General features: G+C 39.9%; 2 protein-coding genes across 2 annotated transcripts in view; one reads left to right on the plus strand and one right to left on the minus strand.

The window, feature by feature from the left end:
- Positions 1-1,031: 1,031 nt before the first annotated feature.
- On the minus strand, positions 1,032-12,474 carry LOC101852819 (protein O-mannose kinase). The gene is made up of 3 exons (XM_005091045.3): positions 12,272-12,474; positions 5,362-5,525; positions 1,032-1,810 (listed from the first exon to the last, which is right to left on the minus strand). Exons 1-3 carry the CDS (start codon positions 12,357-12,359, stop codon positions 1,040-1,042), a joined length of 1,023 nt encoding a protein of 340 aa, XP_005091102.1. The 5' UTR covers positions 12,360-12,474; the 3' UTR covers positions 1,032-1,039.
- A 46-nt stretch (positions 12,475-12,520) lies between these two features.
- LOC101853053 (60S ribosomal protein L26) overlaps positions 12,521-19,447 on the plus strand; it is a 14,044-nt gene continuing 7,117 nt past the window's right edge. The window contains exons 1-2 of the mRNA XM_005091046.3: positions 12,521-12,594; positions 17,423-17,598. Coding sequence (XP_005091103.1) covers positions 17,431-17,598 — 168 coding nt within the window. The 5' untranslated portion in view covers positions 12,521-12,594; positions 17,423-17,430. The remainder of the gene's footprint in view (positions 12,595-17,422; positions 17,599-19,447) is intronic.

A 19,447-nucleotide genomic window follows, 5' to 3' on the forward strand; every position in this document is an offset into this window, starting at 1 on the left:
GTCAGGGAAGAGATCACAGTTCGATGTGATCCCGCCTGGAGCGAACATGTAGGCCCTCCGTACCCACCAAGCGTGTGGTGGAGAGCTCAGATGGGAGTGGGATGTGGGAAAACGAACACGTCAGAAAGTTACACGTCGGTGTGATCCCTTCTGGGGCAAACATTGCACCGTTTCATCCAGATTTACAGAAAGCAAACATTTGGTCACATTCACGAGAGAGGCTGATCAGTGAGGTAAATGGCAGTTCAACGAAAGCAAATTTTCAATCTTGGTTGATCTGTTGTGCCCGCACGGGTTTTTGTTTCATAAATTATTATCTGAAAATCGGGATCTTAGCTGAATGTAGACCTTCAGAGCGGGATCTTAGGGGAGACTTTTGTGTAGTACAAAATCTATTTGCGTAAGAGCGGGATCTTAAGCAAACCAGGATCATAAGTGGTGGGGTATTCGACGGAGACTACTGTAATTGCAATTTCATTGTTGAATATCCTGTACAGCTATTCAGTAGATGTTTTTTCACCTAATTGTAAGTAGCCTACTGTCCTAGATGTGTTATACTGTTCCCATGAAAACAAACACATGCACATAATGATGCAAATAGATCTTCAAAAAAGTCTGATAATGCTTGACATGGGAAGACATTATACACATGCCATAAATCAGAACTTTTCAGCCTCGGTTTCAGATGTGTGTGTGTGTGTGTGTGTGTGTGTGTGTGTGTGTGTGTAAGTGTGTGTGTGTGTGTGTGTGTGTGTTTGTGACAGTATTTGTGTGCATGAGTGAATGTGTGTATGTGTGTACAGTGTGTGTATATTACATGTATGTCAATCACAAACACAACAGACACCAATACAGACATCACAAAAGCTCACACAAACACATGCAAACAAGACCAAAACAAAACTCAGTTGCCAAAGACATCCATGAAGTGGTACAGAAAGTAACTCTGGAAATGTTACTAAACCAGCAAAACTCCCCCCCACCCCCCACAAATTCCTTGCACACGAAAAGAATTTGTAAATAACCACAGCTTCAAACATTAGCATTTATTGCCTAAATTTAACTTTTTCATCACTGTCAAATAGCTTTCTAACACTTCTTTAGCAGTTGGTCTTTCACTTGGAGATAATGATTTGCATTTTGAATGAACATCAAATAAATGTAGTTTCAAACTTGCAGCACCATTGCAACCCTGAATGAGTTTATTACACACATCTGGAATCTTCCATATATCAATTTTTTCATCATAACCGGGCATTGCTGTATCGTCATACGGTATATCTTCAAAGGGCCACAACTGTTCTGGGGCAATATAGTCTCCAGTCAGTTCTCGGTGGCCACACTTCACAAGCTGACCCAATGTCTTTTTTACCAAAGGGAGCGCATCAACATCATTGAGAGTCAACCTGAAATTGGTTGAGAGAAGAAACTGGCTTAAGGCTTTCTGTGGATCGTTAGAGTCACACAGAACTCTGGATCCAGTATTCTGGTTGTGAAGAATCTCAAGCGTACGCACGAAATCCAGGCACAATTTAAACCTCACTGACAGTGTGTTATTGTCCGTAAACTGTTCATGTAACATCTTATGAACATTATCTGCTGTGCCCATAGGATGGAATTCAGTGATGAGAACAGGTGGGTCTTGCTGAAAACACCAGCCAACTAACTGCACCAACCACTTGTGGGAAGCAGAGGGTCGTGGAGTCAACTGCCGTAACATTTGTACATTATGTTGAAAGTCTTCAAACATTGAGTCATCCATAAGGTAGCTCAGGGCAACCTCTTTGTCTCGCCACTTGCCAAGATAAACCTGTTGAATAGAAATATAAAGCAGACTTTGTTTAACATGAAGCTGTTTAAAACAAATTATCTTTTAGCATGAAAGGATTTCAAATTCATTTTCCCTCCTCTTTGCTCTTTACTAGTGGTTAGGCTACTTGACTCATAATCGTGAGTTTTCGAGTTCAGGGGTTCGAGCCGCGGGCCAGACATGTCCTTGGGAAAGGCGCTTTACACATATTTTCCTCACTTCACCCAGGTGGGAATGGGTACCCGGCCATAGACAGCAAAAGACGTCAATTGGTTAGTGTTTTAGCTTGCACTGTATGCTTCCCAGGAAGTTGAGGTTGTTTCTGAATGCTCTCAGGTCTGCTGGGGTAATAGTATAGATTGTGAAGCCCACACAGCTTGCTGTTGAGCCGGGATGTGCGCTATACAAATGCTCTCTATTTATCTATTATTACCATTGCAACTTTCTGTTTCTTTATATTGCAATGAAAAATTCCAGCAGATCTAATTAAAACTGAGAATTGGGCCATTTTAATTTTATCATTCCTATCTGCTTACTTAACCCAGTTCCTTTCTTTTTCTTTTACAGTAGCCTAACATTGTCAATGTCAATACACATCACACAACACAAGCTCAAACGATTCAGTTCTTTCCCACTTGTTGTGCTTAATGGGTGGTTAGAGAGTGGTTTTGTTTTGCAGGACAGGGTGACAAGACACTAGGAAGCTGCCATCTGTTGCTAGCTTATGTCCAATCAAAGTATCAAGCTGAGGATGGAAATATTTTTCAGTTTCCAAAGTTTGGCAGAAAGGAATCCCCATCCCATTATTGGGAGGCTTTTTTCATTAGGATTAACACAAAATCTGTTTAACATAATTCTCTGATCTCATGAAGTTTGAGTTATAACAGTTGTAAGACCTACTAATACAGGTACTGTAATTTCTTATGGACTTTGAGTCAGGCTCATGACTGGGTGAAAGACTTGGGAGCAGATGCTTGAATAATCTATCAAGTACAAAGCAAACACCATATGGAGGAAAAGTATTTTTTTAAAATAATAATGGAAGTTGTTAGGGGACTGTAAGCGCTACCCACTGGGGGACTGTACAGTCCCCTACCGCTGCTTACTCAGGGACAATGCAGTCCCCTAGCATTCCACACTGGGGGACAGCAAAGTAACAATTACCTTTGACCTTTGGGTCGAGGTCAACAAGCAATCATCAACATTTACCTCCCATAGGCCTAGTAGTACATCTATCTGGTTCTATGCTACAGCAGCAGCAGCAGAAACTTTAAAAAATATGATTTTTTTTCTGGAAATATGAAAAAAATGGCTTGGATTTGTGGTAAAAATATGGGAAAATTAATAAAAGTAGCTGTCTGGGTTGGCAAGTTTGTGCTAGGCCTATGTAGGTGGTTTTGTTGTAGCTGCCGATCAGAGAATTATATGTATAACAGGAGATGGCTAGCTCTTTTAACTGGTCAGTAATATTAGTCTATCCAATGTAAAGTGTTTTAAACTGAACACTGAAGATTTGAAAATTGAGAATTTTGACCTATGTACATCACGTGTATCAGTATCAGTAAATATAATCAAGGGTACCTTAAAGTAGAATCCTGGACTCTTCAAATAAAAAAGTTGAAAACAGAATTGAAAAAGATTGAGAAATAATATTTTTATAGACTTAAATATAAAAACGGCGACATCTTGATAGGAATCAGCATTTTTCCTGTTCAAAGCATTTTGTCATAAAATAATAACAGTGAGAAAAAAGTCAATAATGAGTCATAATGCTGGGCTTAGGGTGCAATGTCCCAATGTGCTAAGAGAATGAGAGTTCAAGATTTATTACGAAAAACATCTCAAACTGTCTTTGCAGTCCCCCCATTGCGGAACGCTAGGGGACAGCACAGTCCCCGAGTAGATCTAAGCAGCGCTAGGAGACTGTACAATCCCCGAGTAATAAGCGCTAGGGGAATACACAGTCTCCTAACATTTTCTGAAATTAAACATATAAACACTCAAAATGATGTCCAAGCTCTGACAATGTTGTCACAACAACTTACTACCTATCTTTTCTAAATGCACAAGAATTGATATGTATGCATCAGACTACAGTGACATGGCAAACCAGAATGAGTTTGAGATTTGAACATGAAAGTGATCCCATTTTTTTCTGTATTGCTCTAAATAATCTACCTCTTAACCCAAGTTTTAGAAAAATGAATCCCCAGATTTGCTTTGGATGGGATCTTCATTATTATGCCAAGTAGGACATTAGAATTCAACAACATAACAACAGCATGACTATGAAAATTATATCACATTATGAAACAGAAGCAGCAACATAAGATCAATATGGGCATAGAGATCAAGATCGGGGGCTCTCATGGCCTCTCATTCAAAGGTCCCGGGTACGAATTCGGGTTGTGATGGAAAGAATTTCTTCTCCAAAATTGTCTCCTTTCCTGCTCTCTAACACGTCTCATCTTTCTGCCCCCACCCCCTCACCTCCTTTGCCCCCTTCTCTGGGCCCCTGACTCTTTCTGCAGCCTTTCTACTGCTACTCTTTGGCTCCTTCTTCCTGTTGTCTTTCAGCCACACCCCTGATCTTCTGGTAGGAAAGATCTACACCTAGCCTTCTCGGACAAGGCTGAAAAATCTCGGAGGGCCTGTGAGCAAGTTGCGCAGGTTAAAGATCCCTTGGTGGTCTAAAATTGATAAAAGCAGGCTTCGGCCGAAACCTGGGCAAAATTCAATATTTCCTACCAACTGAAAATGTTAGGTATATCCTGCACGCTCATTTGACCTTTATGCAGTTGCGAGCGCTGTAAAACACTTACCATAAAAATTAAAAAAAATTTAAATTTTTTTTACAAAATTTTAAAATTTCAAGATCAGAAGAATGCAACACCCACGAGGGGGAACAAAGCAGACAGCCAAAAAAAAGTTGATGTCTAGCGGATGGAGTTGGTTATAGTAGGAAGTAGGCTACAGTAAATATTCCCCTCGGGGCAGTGCAACCGACTGTAGTGTCTTTAGGCCATTCTCAAAGGGGGGACATTTCTCGTTTAAGCACAGTAGAATTGTAAATGGGCCGATTCATCATGTCACGCTCATAACTGTGCCTGATCTACAACAGGGAACTGCTGCTTTTTCTTTCCTAAATCCTTACTATTGTCATTTTCCTCTACTTCTTTTGTATGTTTGTCACTCTCTTGTGACCTGCTATTTCCGGGGTGCCTTGATAGTTGAAGCAGACCTTGAGCTGTTAAAGCTAGAGAGGCGAGCAGAGTAAGTCTGATTCCCTGTAAAGACTTCTCTGTTGACACCCACCCCTTGGCGCTCATATGACCTTATGCAGTTGCGAGCGCCGTAAAACCCTCTACTATAATATAATATATATATACAATAAATATTGACATTTGTTTGGACAGGATTGAAAGTTAGTGAAAGATGCAACAAAGTTGCAGGGCTGCCATGTAGCCTACAAGTGAAAAAGTTAAGTCTGTAAGAAAATGTATTAACCAAGTTAACTGTAACCCAATTTTAATCAAGTATGCTAAGCCTACCAATTTCACTGCTCCCTGGCCAAGTAATAAATTAGTAGCTGTGATACTGTCAAATATGTCGGTACAAGTCAGCCAGGCATGGCAAGAAGTCATATTGGGGAGGATGAAAAAACCGACAGGACACTGCAGCATAGCATGATTGGAAGCTTCTCTGCATGACTCATCTGAAGAAGACAAGCAAGGAAGACATACTCGCATAATTAAATATATATATAACATGTATATACTTTATGAATACACGCACACCCATGCACATACACTCACACACATTTATAAAAGTATCTATAAAATCACATTAGTCCAAGATGGCCATCTATAAGGCTGCTGGAGCAAGTTCGACTGTATATGTTTTATAGATATATATATGTATATAGATATATATTATAATATGGTACACACTCTGCTGGTATTGAGATGCATCATAGCATATGTGTGTGTGCCCAAAGAAAGGTACCAAAACTCGGATTTTGAACATTTTGAGTGAAGGGTTGTGCCTTATAGGAAATTCAATGCTGAACACAGTGGTTTTTTTAATTTTTGAGATATCTCAAGTAGTTTTAGATATTGCACATATTGTGAGGTAGGGTATAAAAATATATAATTTTGAGAAAATGAGCTTTTGAGTTTAACAAACTTGAGAATACAATCAAACTTGAAAAAAAAAATTTTCAATATCATGATTAAAATTCAATGGTAAAACATAGCAGGGAAGAGAAAACATACTTCAAGCATAGATTTTAACCCTTCCAGCCCCAGCCATTTTTGTGCACTCCCTAACCCCAGTCCCAGCCAATACAGTAGTATTTCAGAAAAAGAGGCATTATTTCTAAAAAGTGATGTAGTATCTTTGTAATGTAGCTTTGATAATAGCATATATACCAATTTTTAAAGATAAATGAACAAGTAATAAGAAAATTAAAGTTTAATCAATTTCCCTAATTTCGAAAAATGCGCGAATTCGGTACCCCCCCGAAACTGAGAATATATGCTCTTGGGACGGAGGGAGGTACAAGCGCTGCTGAAAATATACGCGCTTGGGGCTGGAAGGGTTAACACCTTTTTAAAGCAGTTTTCATTATATATTTTTTAATACTCTACCCTAAAAATAATTCAATATAAAATATTTAGAAGTCAAATAAATGAAAACCCTTTTAATATATTGTTAAAGAATGATGGAACTATCAGGTTTTTATGGAAACAAACATTTTGATTAAAAAAAGGGAATTTTTGTCATCATATCAGCCTGTAGCTCAAAATGGGCTGTGGCGGCTTTTGGCACCTTATTTCTCCAGGTGCACACACATTTTATCTGTAATGTGCTTAAGGTGCTAAAAGTTCCTTGAATGTAGTCAAGTGAGAGTAGGTGCTGGGTGATGGGGTGTGATTTTATATCAGGTTTGTAAGGTTGTTCGGGGGGGGGGGGGGTTCGGTAAGTGTTTTACGGCAATCACAACTGCATCCATATGAGTGCGCTGGACACATTAACATTTTCAGTTGGTAGGAAATTTTGAATTTCTCTCGAGTGGCGACCAAAGCCTACTCTTATTGATTTTAGACCACTAAGGGATCTTTAATGTGCGCAACTTGCACATGGGACCTTTAAGATTTTTTTGCCCTTGTCCGAGAAGGCTAAGTGTAGATCTTTCCTACCAGAAGGTCAGGGGTATGGCTGAAAGACAGCACTACAAAGGAGCCAAGGAGTAGCAGTAAAAGGCGGAGCCCAGAGCAGGGGGCAAAGGGTGTGAGGGGGTGAGGGCAGAAAGTGGAGACGAAAGCAGACGACAGAACACTGCTAGAGAGCAGGAAAGGAGGTGAAGGGAGACAATTTTAGAGATGAAAATTTTTCCGTGGCTACCCGGATTCAAACCCGGGATCTTTGAATGAGAAGCGAACACCTTAATGTCTAGGCCACGAGAGCCCCCAATGGTGGTTTGAATGTGATGGTAGGTATCGGGAAGTGATATTTGATAACACAAGAGGGGTAGGTGGTGTCCTCTCACCAGTTCTGGTAACATCATCATGTTCATGATCTGACGTCAAAGCAATTTTTTGGGGGTCATAAAAGTAAGACTATCAGTCTCCCTCTCTTCTTTTTTCTTGAGTCAACATTGAACAAAGCACATGCAATATCTCTATCCTTCTATCCTTTTATCGATACCTAGTATTTTTCACGATGGCAGAGAAAAGAAAACTTAACTGTTCGACAATACAAGCCAAGCATCAAATTTTAGCAGTGGTTGACATGAGTTCAAAACTTGACAGTGACGGAAAATGTCCTTCTCTAAAATGTTATCTTTTCACCTCCTTTCCTGCTCTCTAACCATGTTCTATTGTCCGCTTTCATCTCCACTTTCTGCCCCTTCCTCTTTTCCCCCTCCTCTGGGCTCCTGACTCTTTCTGCAGCCTAACTACTGCTACTCTTTGGCTTCTTCTTACTGCTGTCTTTCAGTCACACCCCTGATCTTATGGTAGGAAAAAATCTAACACCTAGCTGTCTCGGATAAGGACAAAAAATCTCGGAGGTGCCTTGTGCAAGTTGCCCGCGTTAAAGAATCCTTGGTGGTCCTAAAACCGATAAGAGTAATCTTTGGTCCGCACCCGGGCCAAATTCCACATCAATTCCTTCCAAACTGAAAATGTTTAATGAGTCCCGTGCACTCATATATGACCTTATGAAGTTGCGAGTGCCGCAAAGCACTTACCAAAAAACAAGTCCCCCAGTAAAGAAATTTGCATAGGGTTTGGTATTCTCAAATCAATACTTTCCAGTTTTTAACTCTTTTCGGACATAGTTGTTTTGGGGTCTAAACGTAATTAACTTGTGACTTGATTCGGCTACACAGGTGATGTACAAAATAACTTAAATTTCATACAAAAGCCCTCAAAACGTAACATATGACATGTCAAATTGAAGGAAATTGAATAAGGAATACATTCCAACATGAAACAAGAATTAATTTTGAACTAAGTATGCATCACAAGGGTAAGACATGGCGATGGTGGGGCGGAAAATACATTTTGACGGAAAAAATTACACACACTAGACATGTGAAAGCGAATCAGCATAGCTATCTTATCATATAAAGGCCAAGAGCAGACTCCATTAATTTCTGAATGTGCAGCTCTTTATTAAAATGCATTTCAATTTTTGTTGGAGTTATACCGAGTCCAGTTAGATCGTTTTGTTGATGCAAGACCACAAGAACTAATTCACTCGTTTTTCGCCAGAACGACTCTTTGACAAAGTGAAACTAGATGTTTTTGTTTCTAAACCTTTTCCAAGTTTTCAATAACAATAAAAAGTACTAATAAATAATGGATCGTGTTAAAACACAACACTGAGGCACCCTATCGTAGCCAATATTGGCGATACCTCCGCAAGGGGTGTGGACTCTCGCCGTCTGCGATAGGTCTGGAAAGAGTTTTTTTAAAAATTGAGATAAAATTGTTTAAATGTCAGCTATAGATGAAATGTCAGCCAGACATAAAGCGAGCACGTTTTGTCAGATTACTGTCACAGTTACTTCCCTTGATTTTCTTAGGTATGTCTCCTTATTTTCCTTAATCACAAGGTTTACACATCATGGATGGATCAAGCAACATTATCAACCCTTGCTCAATATCCATGCTCAAATTAAACAATAATATGTTTGACTATACAAAAATATACACAGTCGAAATGTCTATGACGGCCATCCATTGTTGAGGAGAAAGGTGGCCATTTTACACGTGCCATAATTAATTAAAAGTTTTTTTTTTAAACAACAGGGGGAAAATGGCAAGTGGCTACTTGCAACATTTAAACAGAGCCGTTAAAGTAAAGTAGCCTACTTTTAAAAAGGTACTTAAGTACAAATTTAAGTACAATCTAAAAAAATGTACTTAAGTACAGTAAAAGTACTTTCCTGTAAAATGTACTTGAGTACAAGTTCTTTTTAAAAACGCAGTGGCTATTTTTATGGCGTGCCGTAAAGAGAGCCTCCCAGTGAGTCCCAGGCTATTTTTACGGCGATCTTCGAAAAACGACCCTACTCTGCCTCTCATGTACGCGACATGCCTCAATGTATTAGATCTAGGCCTATAGTGGTTGTTCAAAATATAAACTTACACCTCAGAGGGGAAAGGGTGTCTTTGGCTTCTGTAAGAAAAGTGTAAGATTGGGTGGGGAGGTTAACCAAATACGACACTTCTGTGAGATGAACGTTTTGCTCATGACTGGGAAGAAAAGGTAAAAGAAAAAGTGGATAAATGCCAGTAACAAGACCCAGATCTGCATGATCACTGCAGATCCCCATTGTTTTTTGTTTTGTTTTTTGTTGTTGTTTTTTTAGGGGAAGGGGGGGGGGGGGTACAAATAATTTTGAAATTATGATGAAAATTCTGTAGGTGGATATCGAATTTCTTAATGTTTCTTTGTAACTTTGCAACTGTTTTGTTGATCTTTTAATGTCTTGATGTCTTATATTTGTAAGGCACGTACCTATTGCATTGACAACAGTCTCAATGTCTTCCACATATATGCGTTTCTTTTTAGTCCATATGGTTTGATTAAATTGTACTAACTGAAATGATATTTTTTTTACAAGCTAGTTAAAAAAAGCCATGTATAGTACAGGTATCTTTAAAATAATAATGGAAGTTGAAGATCAGAAAAAGTACTAATATTAAATTGGTGTAGGTGGGGGTTGGAGGCAAATGTGAGAAAAGTGGTATTGGGTTTTGTGTTTTAAAAAAGTCCCCAAAAGTGTAAGATTATATTTGAACAGCCCCATAGGTTTTCCATTTCCTCCTCTTCACCGTCATTCTATTCTCTTCTTCATCTTCCTTCTCCCTTCCGCCACCACCACCTCTTCCTTCTTCTCCCCACCATCATCATTCACCCTCTCTTTATCATCACCACCACCATCACCTCCTCGTCACTAACATTACCATCATCACTGCCACTGCCAGCATCATCATCTCATTCACTGACATCACTACATGTACCACACCCACAAGAAGAGCGGCCATTTTGGAGTTAACACTTTTCGCCTTGGGAATGCCTTTAAAATGTTCCTCCTTCCTTATAATTTGCACTGAGCAGATTTTTGATAGAGTTGTAAAAAAATGTTTTTGTGTTCACAATGATTAATTTTTTAATTATTGTGATGCAATTTCAGGGTACAGGAACACATATTTTTTTTACATTCAAATATCAAAATTTTGCTCAGTACAATTGACCATAGTATCTGTATCTACCATTCCACCAATTTTCATGCAATTTTGTTAGAGAGTAAGAAGCCTTCGGTTTTTTAAAATTATTGTTTGTTTTGCATGTTGGTGCTGTTTCCATTCCATGGCAACTTTCATATTTTCCGACTTATCAAAATTTACTTTCTTCATTATTTCTTATGCCCGTATAATTTTTTTCCTAAATATGAATCGGAAAAAGAATCACCTTTGGGGTGAGCTGTTCCCCGTAAAAATGGAGAGTAATAATATGAGCACATCAGAAAACAAAACACAAAAACTAAAAAAATGCGATCTATTTTATTATTTTGAAAGAATCCCACAACAACAAGGTCCTAGTAAAGAACATAAAAACATTGAATTGTTTAAGTCCAGAATAAAGACTATAATTATGATAATAAGTTAATAATAGAGGACATTTAATTATAGTGCCTTACTCTCGGTTTTAACCAGCTCAAAGTATGTTACATTAGTAAAGTCATTTAGTAAAATATAGTATAAAATAACGAATAAGGTAGTAGTCTACATGAAGGCCTACAAGCCAAGACGGAATTAATAAGACTGAAAAACGTGTTCTACGTCATCAGTTTGTGACCGCCGTAAAAAGAACATTTCAGTTAATACAATTTAATCAAACCATATGAACTAGAAAGAACGCATATAGATCTATATGTGGAAGACATTGAGACTCTTGTCAATGCAATAGGTACGTGCCTTCCAAATAAAAGACATCAAGACACTAAAAGATCAACAAAACAGTTGCAAAGTTACAAAGAAACATTAAGAAATTAGATGTCCACCTACAGAATTTTCATCACAATTTCAAAATTATTTGTAAACCCCCCCCCCCCAAAAAAAACAACAACCCAACAACAACAACGGGGATCTGCAGTGATAATGCAGATCTGGGTCTTGTTACTGGCATTTATCCACTTTTTCTTTTACCTTTTCTTCCCAGTCATGAGCAAAACGTTCATCTCACCTCCCCACCCAATCTTACACTTTTCTTACAGAAGCCAAAGACACCCTTTCCCCTCTGAGGTGTAAGTTTATATTTTGAACAACCACTATAGGCCTAGATCTAATACATTGAGGCATGTCGCGTACATGAGAGGCGGAGTAGGGTCGCTTTTCGAGGATCGCCGTAAAAATAGCCTGGGACTCACTGGGAGGCTATCTTTACGGCTCGCCGTAAAAATAGCCACTGCGTTTTTAAAAAGTACTTATATGTGTATATTTTGAGTACTTTCTGATGCTAAAACACTGTTGTTTTACCATAGCACTTGGTCCTCCTTATCTGACACATTTCGTTTTATCATGTATTGTCACCCTTGCACAAAAGCAACAAAATAAAAAAAAAGAGAAGAAGAAAAAAACCCAGGGAAAGTAATAATCAACAACAACAACAATGAATGCAGTGACACTGAGAAAGAATAAGATGGTTTGTTTTCTTCATGTTGATCAGTCCTGCCTAAGACGGGCACCTGTCTTTTACGGCCACTTTTCTCCTTGACAATGGGTGGCTGTCTTACACAGGTTTGACTGTATTCTTGAAGTAACTGTTAGTCTTTTCAAGTCTTTTTATAATCTGCTGGCTAAACTTTTCTAAGGCAAAGGTTTTTTCGTAAATTTAAATAAGGACGGTAGTGAGTAGTCTTGAGTAGACGTAGTGTGAACTTACTCCTCCAGGATGAGAAAAAGACACCGACAGCAGCCAGGGTAAGTGCTCCAACAAAGACTTTGATGGACAAATGTGATGTAATGTACATTTGAGGCAGCAAAGACCAAGTTTCTGATGAAACAAAAGAGCATTCAAAAAGACACTTCTGCAAGGTTACTGAGCCGTTGACGACGGGCTTGTTTCCGCGTAGGCCTACTCCAATGTTTTGCTGCTGTCGTGAAAAAGAAGACGTGTGATTACAATTTTGCTTTTACCGACACGTTTGGCTTCAGAGTTACTGCCCATTCCGGAAGTCCTTTTTATGTTTTGGCCGAAGTGAAAAGGTACTATTTGATGAAAGTGTAATTGTTAATCGAGAAATATTCCTAATTTTTCGATTGCATCGAAAGTTATTAATGAAATGATGGGCACTATAAGTAATATCATAAGTCAAATATGTCTAATTTTAAGAAATATTGCTTCAGATAAGCGTAGAATCATGATTTTATTTGAGAGACTTAGCAGTAGGTTTCTAACTCGAAACAAGCCTGTCTTGTCCGTAGAATTTTTCGACACTGAAAAAGCTGTAGGCCTAGTGTGATCATATAAATCACACTCCATGAAAACTAAAAGAGTGGAGAGAGGGGAGGCGGCTGTAACGTGGTGTCGGGCATTCTTCTACTGGGGTTATGCATTTGTTAATTGATTACTATTGTGATGTGATTGTGCACCGCAACCATTCAGTCCCTCCACTGCCTCCACTCTGCCGACTCGGTGACTGGTACGGGTAAGCACTATTATAGCCTAAGAAGGCGAAACAAGGGTTCTAGATCTAGTACTCCCACTAGGCTTCAGTGTAGTATTCTTTGTCGTTGATCTTATACTTAAGCACGTTAAATTCGCGGGCGATTTTGTAGTTTCGTTCGTTAAAGTCAAGAGTAGGGGGGCCTGACCTAATAAAAATACTGAGGTGGGGGGGGGTTCAGGGGGGCATGCCCCCCTGAATTTTATCCTAATTTGATGTTTTGCAGTTAGGTTGCATCCCCGCTCTTTGTGTAGCCTAATTCAAATAGTATTTGGTCATCAAGACTTCTGGATTTCTTCTCTGGATGTAAACTAGATCTAGATCTATATATCTAAATGGATCGTGGACTTTAACTTTTAACGAACAGAACTACAAGATCACCAATTCCCGAAGTCTACTAGATCTAGATTCTAGATCTAATCCCAGACTCAGACCTTCAAAACTTTGACTTTGAACTGGGCTTAAAAATGCGCAAACTACCGTAATTTTGTCATGAACAGTTCGTATAACAGTGGTTTTCGGTCTTCCATCATGATTTTGGAAGCCGTTGAGTATAATCTTGATGATATAGAATTTAGATCCAGATCTATCTAGATATATTATCTAGATTCTAGATCTAGAAATCTAGAGAATCTGGTGCTTTTTCGGTAGTTCCCACCCCCCTTATTTGAGCCTGACCTAGATATCTAGATCTACATCTAGATCTAGATCTATACGTTTGATTCGCGGTGAGCTAAGATATCAAACCTAACAACTGCAAAACATTAAATTATGGTAAAATTCAGGGGGGCATGCGCCCCTGAAACCCCCCTTCCTATTTTTATTAGGTCAGGGGGGCAAGCCCCCCTGAAACCCCCCTACTCTTGTGGCCCAAACCCGTGAATAAAATTGCGGGGTGGGAACTACCGAAAAAGCGCCAAGAATCTAGTGGTCGCTCGTTTCTGAAGTCCTCTATTGAAGAATTTAACGTGTTAAGTATAAGGTCACCTTCTTTGTCCAAGTCATATAATTTCTCATATAATAGACAACACTAGATTCTAGATCTATCCATAAAGGTAAGATTGATGAAGAATACCGGACCAGCGGATTGGGACTACTTTTGGCTATTCTCACCCGGTTTGCGTTCACCCTGAACCACAGAATTCTACTCTTGTGATAACAGAAAAATTGTAGAATTCTGTGCAGTGAACAAATGTTCCATTACTACTGTTATCCTAAAACTAAAAGCGTACAATTTTGTCTGTTGGCAGTGGAGAGAGAAGAGGAGTAGCGCGAGAACTTCCGGGCAAAACAAAATGGGGACCCGCGTAGTTCGGCTCGACTCGAAAAGTGAAATAGCCGTAGCATCTTTGTAGACGACCAAATTAATTTACTTTGTTTTAACATTTTTAAACTTTGTTTTGGTCAATTTGATCATTCACACCGATAGACAGTGTTCAAAGAGAGAGAGAAGAGGGGGGGAGTAGATCTTGCGAGAACTTCCGGGGAAAACAAAATGGCGACCCGCGTAGTTCGGCTCGGATTCGAAAAGTGAAATAAGTTAATAACCATAGCATCTTTGTAGACGATCAAATTAGTTTACTTTTGTGCTATAAGGTAATTTTTTCTTTGCTTTTATCCATTTGATCATCCACACCAATAGAAAGTATTCCGAAATTAAGAAAAACAGGTCTTGTTTCACACCGGGTGAGGATAGCCACTTCCTTTGCCTATGTCCCAACAGCAGGTATTGTAGGAGTTCGGCACAGTTAAATAAGCAGTTTATGGCTTATTTTCCGTAATGCTATTTTTATAATGTAGATCTATAGAAGGGAAATTGAAAATGAAAAACAATTTCAAAAGCACTTTTACAGGAATTTAGCAGAAAAACTAATTCTTGTAGTACAGCATCCTTCTCTCAACCATACAGTGGTGCGGGATACTTCATTTAGACCACACAGAGTAGTAGATAGAGAGGTAAGCCTATTCCGGGAAGCTTCACCTAAGGCTAAACAAAGAGCGTGCATTCACAGCGAAGCATTCCGAGCCACAGCGGCAGCGAAGCATGCCGGATCACGTGCCTGCAGGGCGAGGCTTAAAGAACACAGCGTGTGGTACATCGTGAGACCGAGTGCGTGAGCCACCGCCTTTCCCTTCCCCGCCTGGTCCGGCATTCTTCGTTTAGGGTGGGCCAAGTGCATCGTGAGATGACATCGATTTTAATCTCTGTCAATGAAGAATCTCGGACCGTTGTCAGGGGGGAAACCCCCCAAACAACTTCCCTCTTCTTGCAACCGGAATGAAAATTTTTGGACTGACATATGTTTTTGTCGCTCCCCCCTCCCCAAGATGTGAACGAAGAATGTCGGACCGTCCAATGCTAGGCTAGCCTTCCTCCTCTCGCGAATTGAAGCGAGTGCGACAGAGGGGTGTTACATGGAAGTAATCTGGCTCATGCAAGGCGCAATAATACAGGTGGTCCGGTATTGTTCAATCTTCCCTCCATAAATTGTAGATCTAGATCTATAGTAGTGTCACTGACTGAAGTGTCTTTGTCGTCGCTGTTCAGAAATATAGCGTGTCCAAAAAGGTGATAATCGTCAGGACTGTTAAAGGGGTGTAGCAGAACTTCCCAGCCAAACCTTTGGGTCCAATCTTACGTAGCGTTTGCAGTGTGTGGCGTTGCGTTGCCATGCTGCAAAATGACCACGCCGGACAACTGGCATAGTCTTTTTCGGCACATCTCACAGCTTGTCAAGAGTCGGGCAGTATCTGTTAGCATTAACAGTTTGTCCTGGTTTCAGAATGTCCAGATGGCTGAACTTTAAACCTTGACCGGCTTTTTTTCTCTGAACAGTTTCCGTTCCCGAGATTTGTTGATAATAATTGCGAATGGAGTGGCCCATGTGTGTGTATGCCTAAGATGTGAACGGGGCGTGGAGTGATTTTTTTTTTTTTACATAAAGATTTTATTTTTTGCCTGATGACTAAATGTGAAATAAGTTACAGCCCAGATCGGTCAGTCTTGTTTTCTCGCAGTACCTTTTGGAGGTATTTTCAATTTTCAAATGAAGTATAGTCCGGGAATGTCGCCCCAACCACAACGGAAGTATCTGAATATTCAGACGTTTAAAATCTCTTGCTCTGGAAATTGAATTTAATGCAAAAAATTGCTTCTTCCCAGTCCTTGCAGAATGAAAGATGACGCCTAAATCTGGCAAGTAACCAAAAAATCTTGAGAGCGGAAACCGTTCAGAGAAAGAGTTCAAGTTTATTTTCCCGAATGTTCGGAGAAATGGTAACTTCGTTAAACTTTTTCTGGGAGGTGAGGACCTGTGCTTCCAAACCATTGAATCTCTCTTAGTCTCAGGGATCATGTGGTGTATCCAAGTCTCGTCACCTGTAATAATGCTTGTCAGGAATGCTTCATCGTATTGTTGGTCTCCAGTTGGTTCATGACTCATGTGACAGCTTGGCAATAACGATTCAACAAAGTCTGAGACACTTCAACACGTTGCATCTTGCAGTCAGCTGTCAGCTCTTTTGGGACTCATCAAGCAGAGACCTTTCGATAGTGCAGCTCATCAAACACTATCCTATGGACAGTCGACTTTAAAATGTCTAGTGAAAATCTCGCGAATTTTTGGGCTCCTGTGTTTGAATGAGTTCGTTAACGAGACTCTTGTCCTCAGTCTTGGCAGTCTGCCTGAGCCGATGCACTAAGCGGTGAACGCACACTGGGTGAGAATAGCCAGAAGATTTACCCTCTCAGCCAGGGTGGGAGGCCTACAACTGCGTTATTCTGACCTTCAGTGACAATAGAGGAGGTTTAATAAGTGAACAGCATGGGGACAATCCACTACTGAGACTGAGTAGAGGGAGTGTCTCTCAGGTGTTTATCGTCAGCAGTACTGTGAACATGTAGATCTAGCTTGTTCCTTGACTATAGTGTCTAAGGGCAGCAAAATGTGGATGAAGATGGAGATATCAAGCCTTTAAGGTGTGTGCTATTCTGTTAAGATTAACACACCCGGTTGTCTAGATAAGTCGTTCCCGTTGCCTTGTAGTTTTAGCAGTTCTCTCGCTGGCTGTACCACTCTTTCCTCAACACCTCTCACTCTCATTTCTCGTTTTATGTATAGTCAACGAACAGTAAGCTATCTCTTCTTGTTATCGGCCAGTAATTTAGTGGCCGGGCAGCGACGGGACGTGCCTGCTCCTAATAAATAGGGGGATAGAGGTGAAAAGTCAGAGCAACAAAAACTATTACTCTGATAGTTAAAGAAAAATACATGTACTGATAATTTCTTGCCTTTATGTGACATGTCATCTTTTTCATGAAAATGTCTTTTGACACTTGTATTTGACTCATACTGTATATTTTCCAGGCTTCAAGATGAAGTTTAACAAGGCAGTGTCTGGTTCCAGAAGGAAGAACAGGGCTCGTCATTTCAATGCCCCCTCTCATATCAGAAGGAAAATCATGAGTGCTCCTTTGTCAAAAGAGCTGAGAGCAAAGTACAATGTGAGAAGTATGCCCATTCGTAAAGATGATGAAGTTCAGGTAAGTCAATGGAGGTGGCATGATCAATAATAAGGAGTCACAGCCTAGCAAGAGAGAACCATATTTTTGAGAAAACTGGAGTGCATACAAAAGCTAGACAATTTTCGCCACTTAAAAAGTATTCCCTGAAATCATGAGAATTACCTGCCCTGTAAGATTTGAACTATGTCAAGCCATTTTGTAAAGTGAAACAGTATTTGTAGATAGCCATACAGTGCTCGAACCAGGGGTGAAAATTCTCCAGTTACTTGAACTCATCGGGGAGGCCTCTGGCCGTGCAAGTCTTCCGTAGGCGGCGACGTGGCCGTAATTTTTATTTCGTCGGCGTGCGACAAATTTCCGGTTTTTAAAAATAAACTACAAAACAACATGACTGCCGACACAACAATAACAACCCCCCCTTCCCGAATAAGTAGGTACTTAGATTTCAAAACATACGAATAGCCGACAAAAATGAGTCAGAAACTGGGTACCTAGTAAAAACGGTGACTAGCCAAATCCCGGGGGCCCCGGGAATATGAGGAAATCTGTAGATTGGCTTTCCCCAGTCAGTGAACAAGCAGCTATGGCGGCATGCGAAAGTGTGAAACCGTGTCTCAATCGGGAATATCAAGATCTGCTTTCGTTACCACCCAGAGCTTGGCCAGTGATAGTCTTATAATGCAACATTTGTGACATGCAGGTTGTGCACTATAAACGCTGTGTCGCCATGAAAATAAATCAATATTAATTTTGTCTCTGTGCTGTCACTTGTGAAAAAAGAAAAGAAAAGCGTCGTCCGATTGTCAGCTTGTAGGGCTCATCATCGTGACCGGTCCGTGAACCTGCGCGCATTCAGTAGTTGAGGTCGCCAAAGTTAATTCAAAGTCTGGGCGTTTGGAAGCATAGGACTCGGGGGGGATTATGTTATAATGAAGCCGTTCTGTGTAGCTGCGACACAGACTTTACCATTGGACACTTTTTAACCGAATGGAGAGACCCGAAGGAAATATTTTAAATGCAAAAAAAAATTGCAAGATATTTTTTGTTGTTTCCAGCAGAATTTTAGATTTTATGAGGCCATTGGCCCTTATGGAAAGTTATAAAATGGATTGTTTGTAATTATTAAGTGTTATTTAGAAAGTTGTATGAAATTTAAAATCTACTTACACTTGCCTTTTTAACGTTTAACTATTTTAAGTTGAAATATTGACCAGAATCAGTGCGAGCGCTGTATAACCCCATACTAAACTAAAAATTCTTGACAGTTGTTTTTCTCGTTCTAGGCCCTTTCACAAACTCAAAGCAGGATTCATTTTTATTAGATATATAGATATATATGAGTGTGTGCGTGTGTATGTGTGTGTGTGTGTGTGTGTGTGTGTGTGTGTGTGTGTGTGTGTGTGTGTCTGTGTCTGTGTGCGTGTGTGTGTTTAAAATTCTTCTTACACATTCCTGGAAAGCAACGCTACCTTTAATCGAAGCAGGGATCTTATGCCATTATAATTTTGAGCCTTTCAGTCACTGAAAGAAATATCTATGTGAAAACGTCGTTCTTAGCTCCTCAAAAGTGTACGGTTATTTGACCCTATCAGTACGTCGTGTTTTATTGTAGTACCCAAACCACATGGGGAACTCAGTGTCACCACTTTCCAAAGAGAAAATTTACTCTTTAATCCGATCCGTACGCCTTGCATAGCAGTCTGTCAAAATGATTTTTTGAGAAACTGAAAGTTTCAAAGAGATCTTCGTACAAGAAGTATTCTAAAATGTGAAGAATACACCCCCGGGAGTATAAAATGACCCCAGGGCATACGGATAGGGTTAAGATTTTTCTTACACATTCCTGGAACCCAACACTACCTTTAAT

Source organism: Aplysia californica, unplaced genomic scaffold (genome assembly GCF_000002075.1).
Source record: "Aplysia californica isolate F4 #8 unplaced genomic scaffold, AplCal3.0 scaffold00025, whole genome shotgun sequence".
Lineage (NCBI taxonomy): Eukaryota > Metazoa > Mollusca > Gastropoda > Aplysiida > Aplysiidae > Aplysia > Aplysia californica.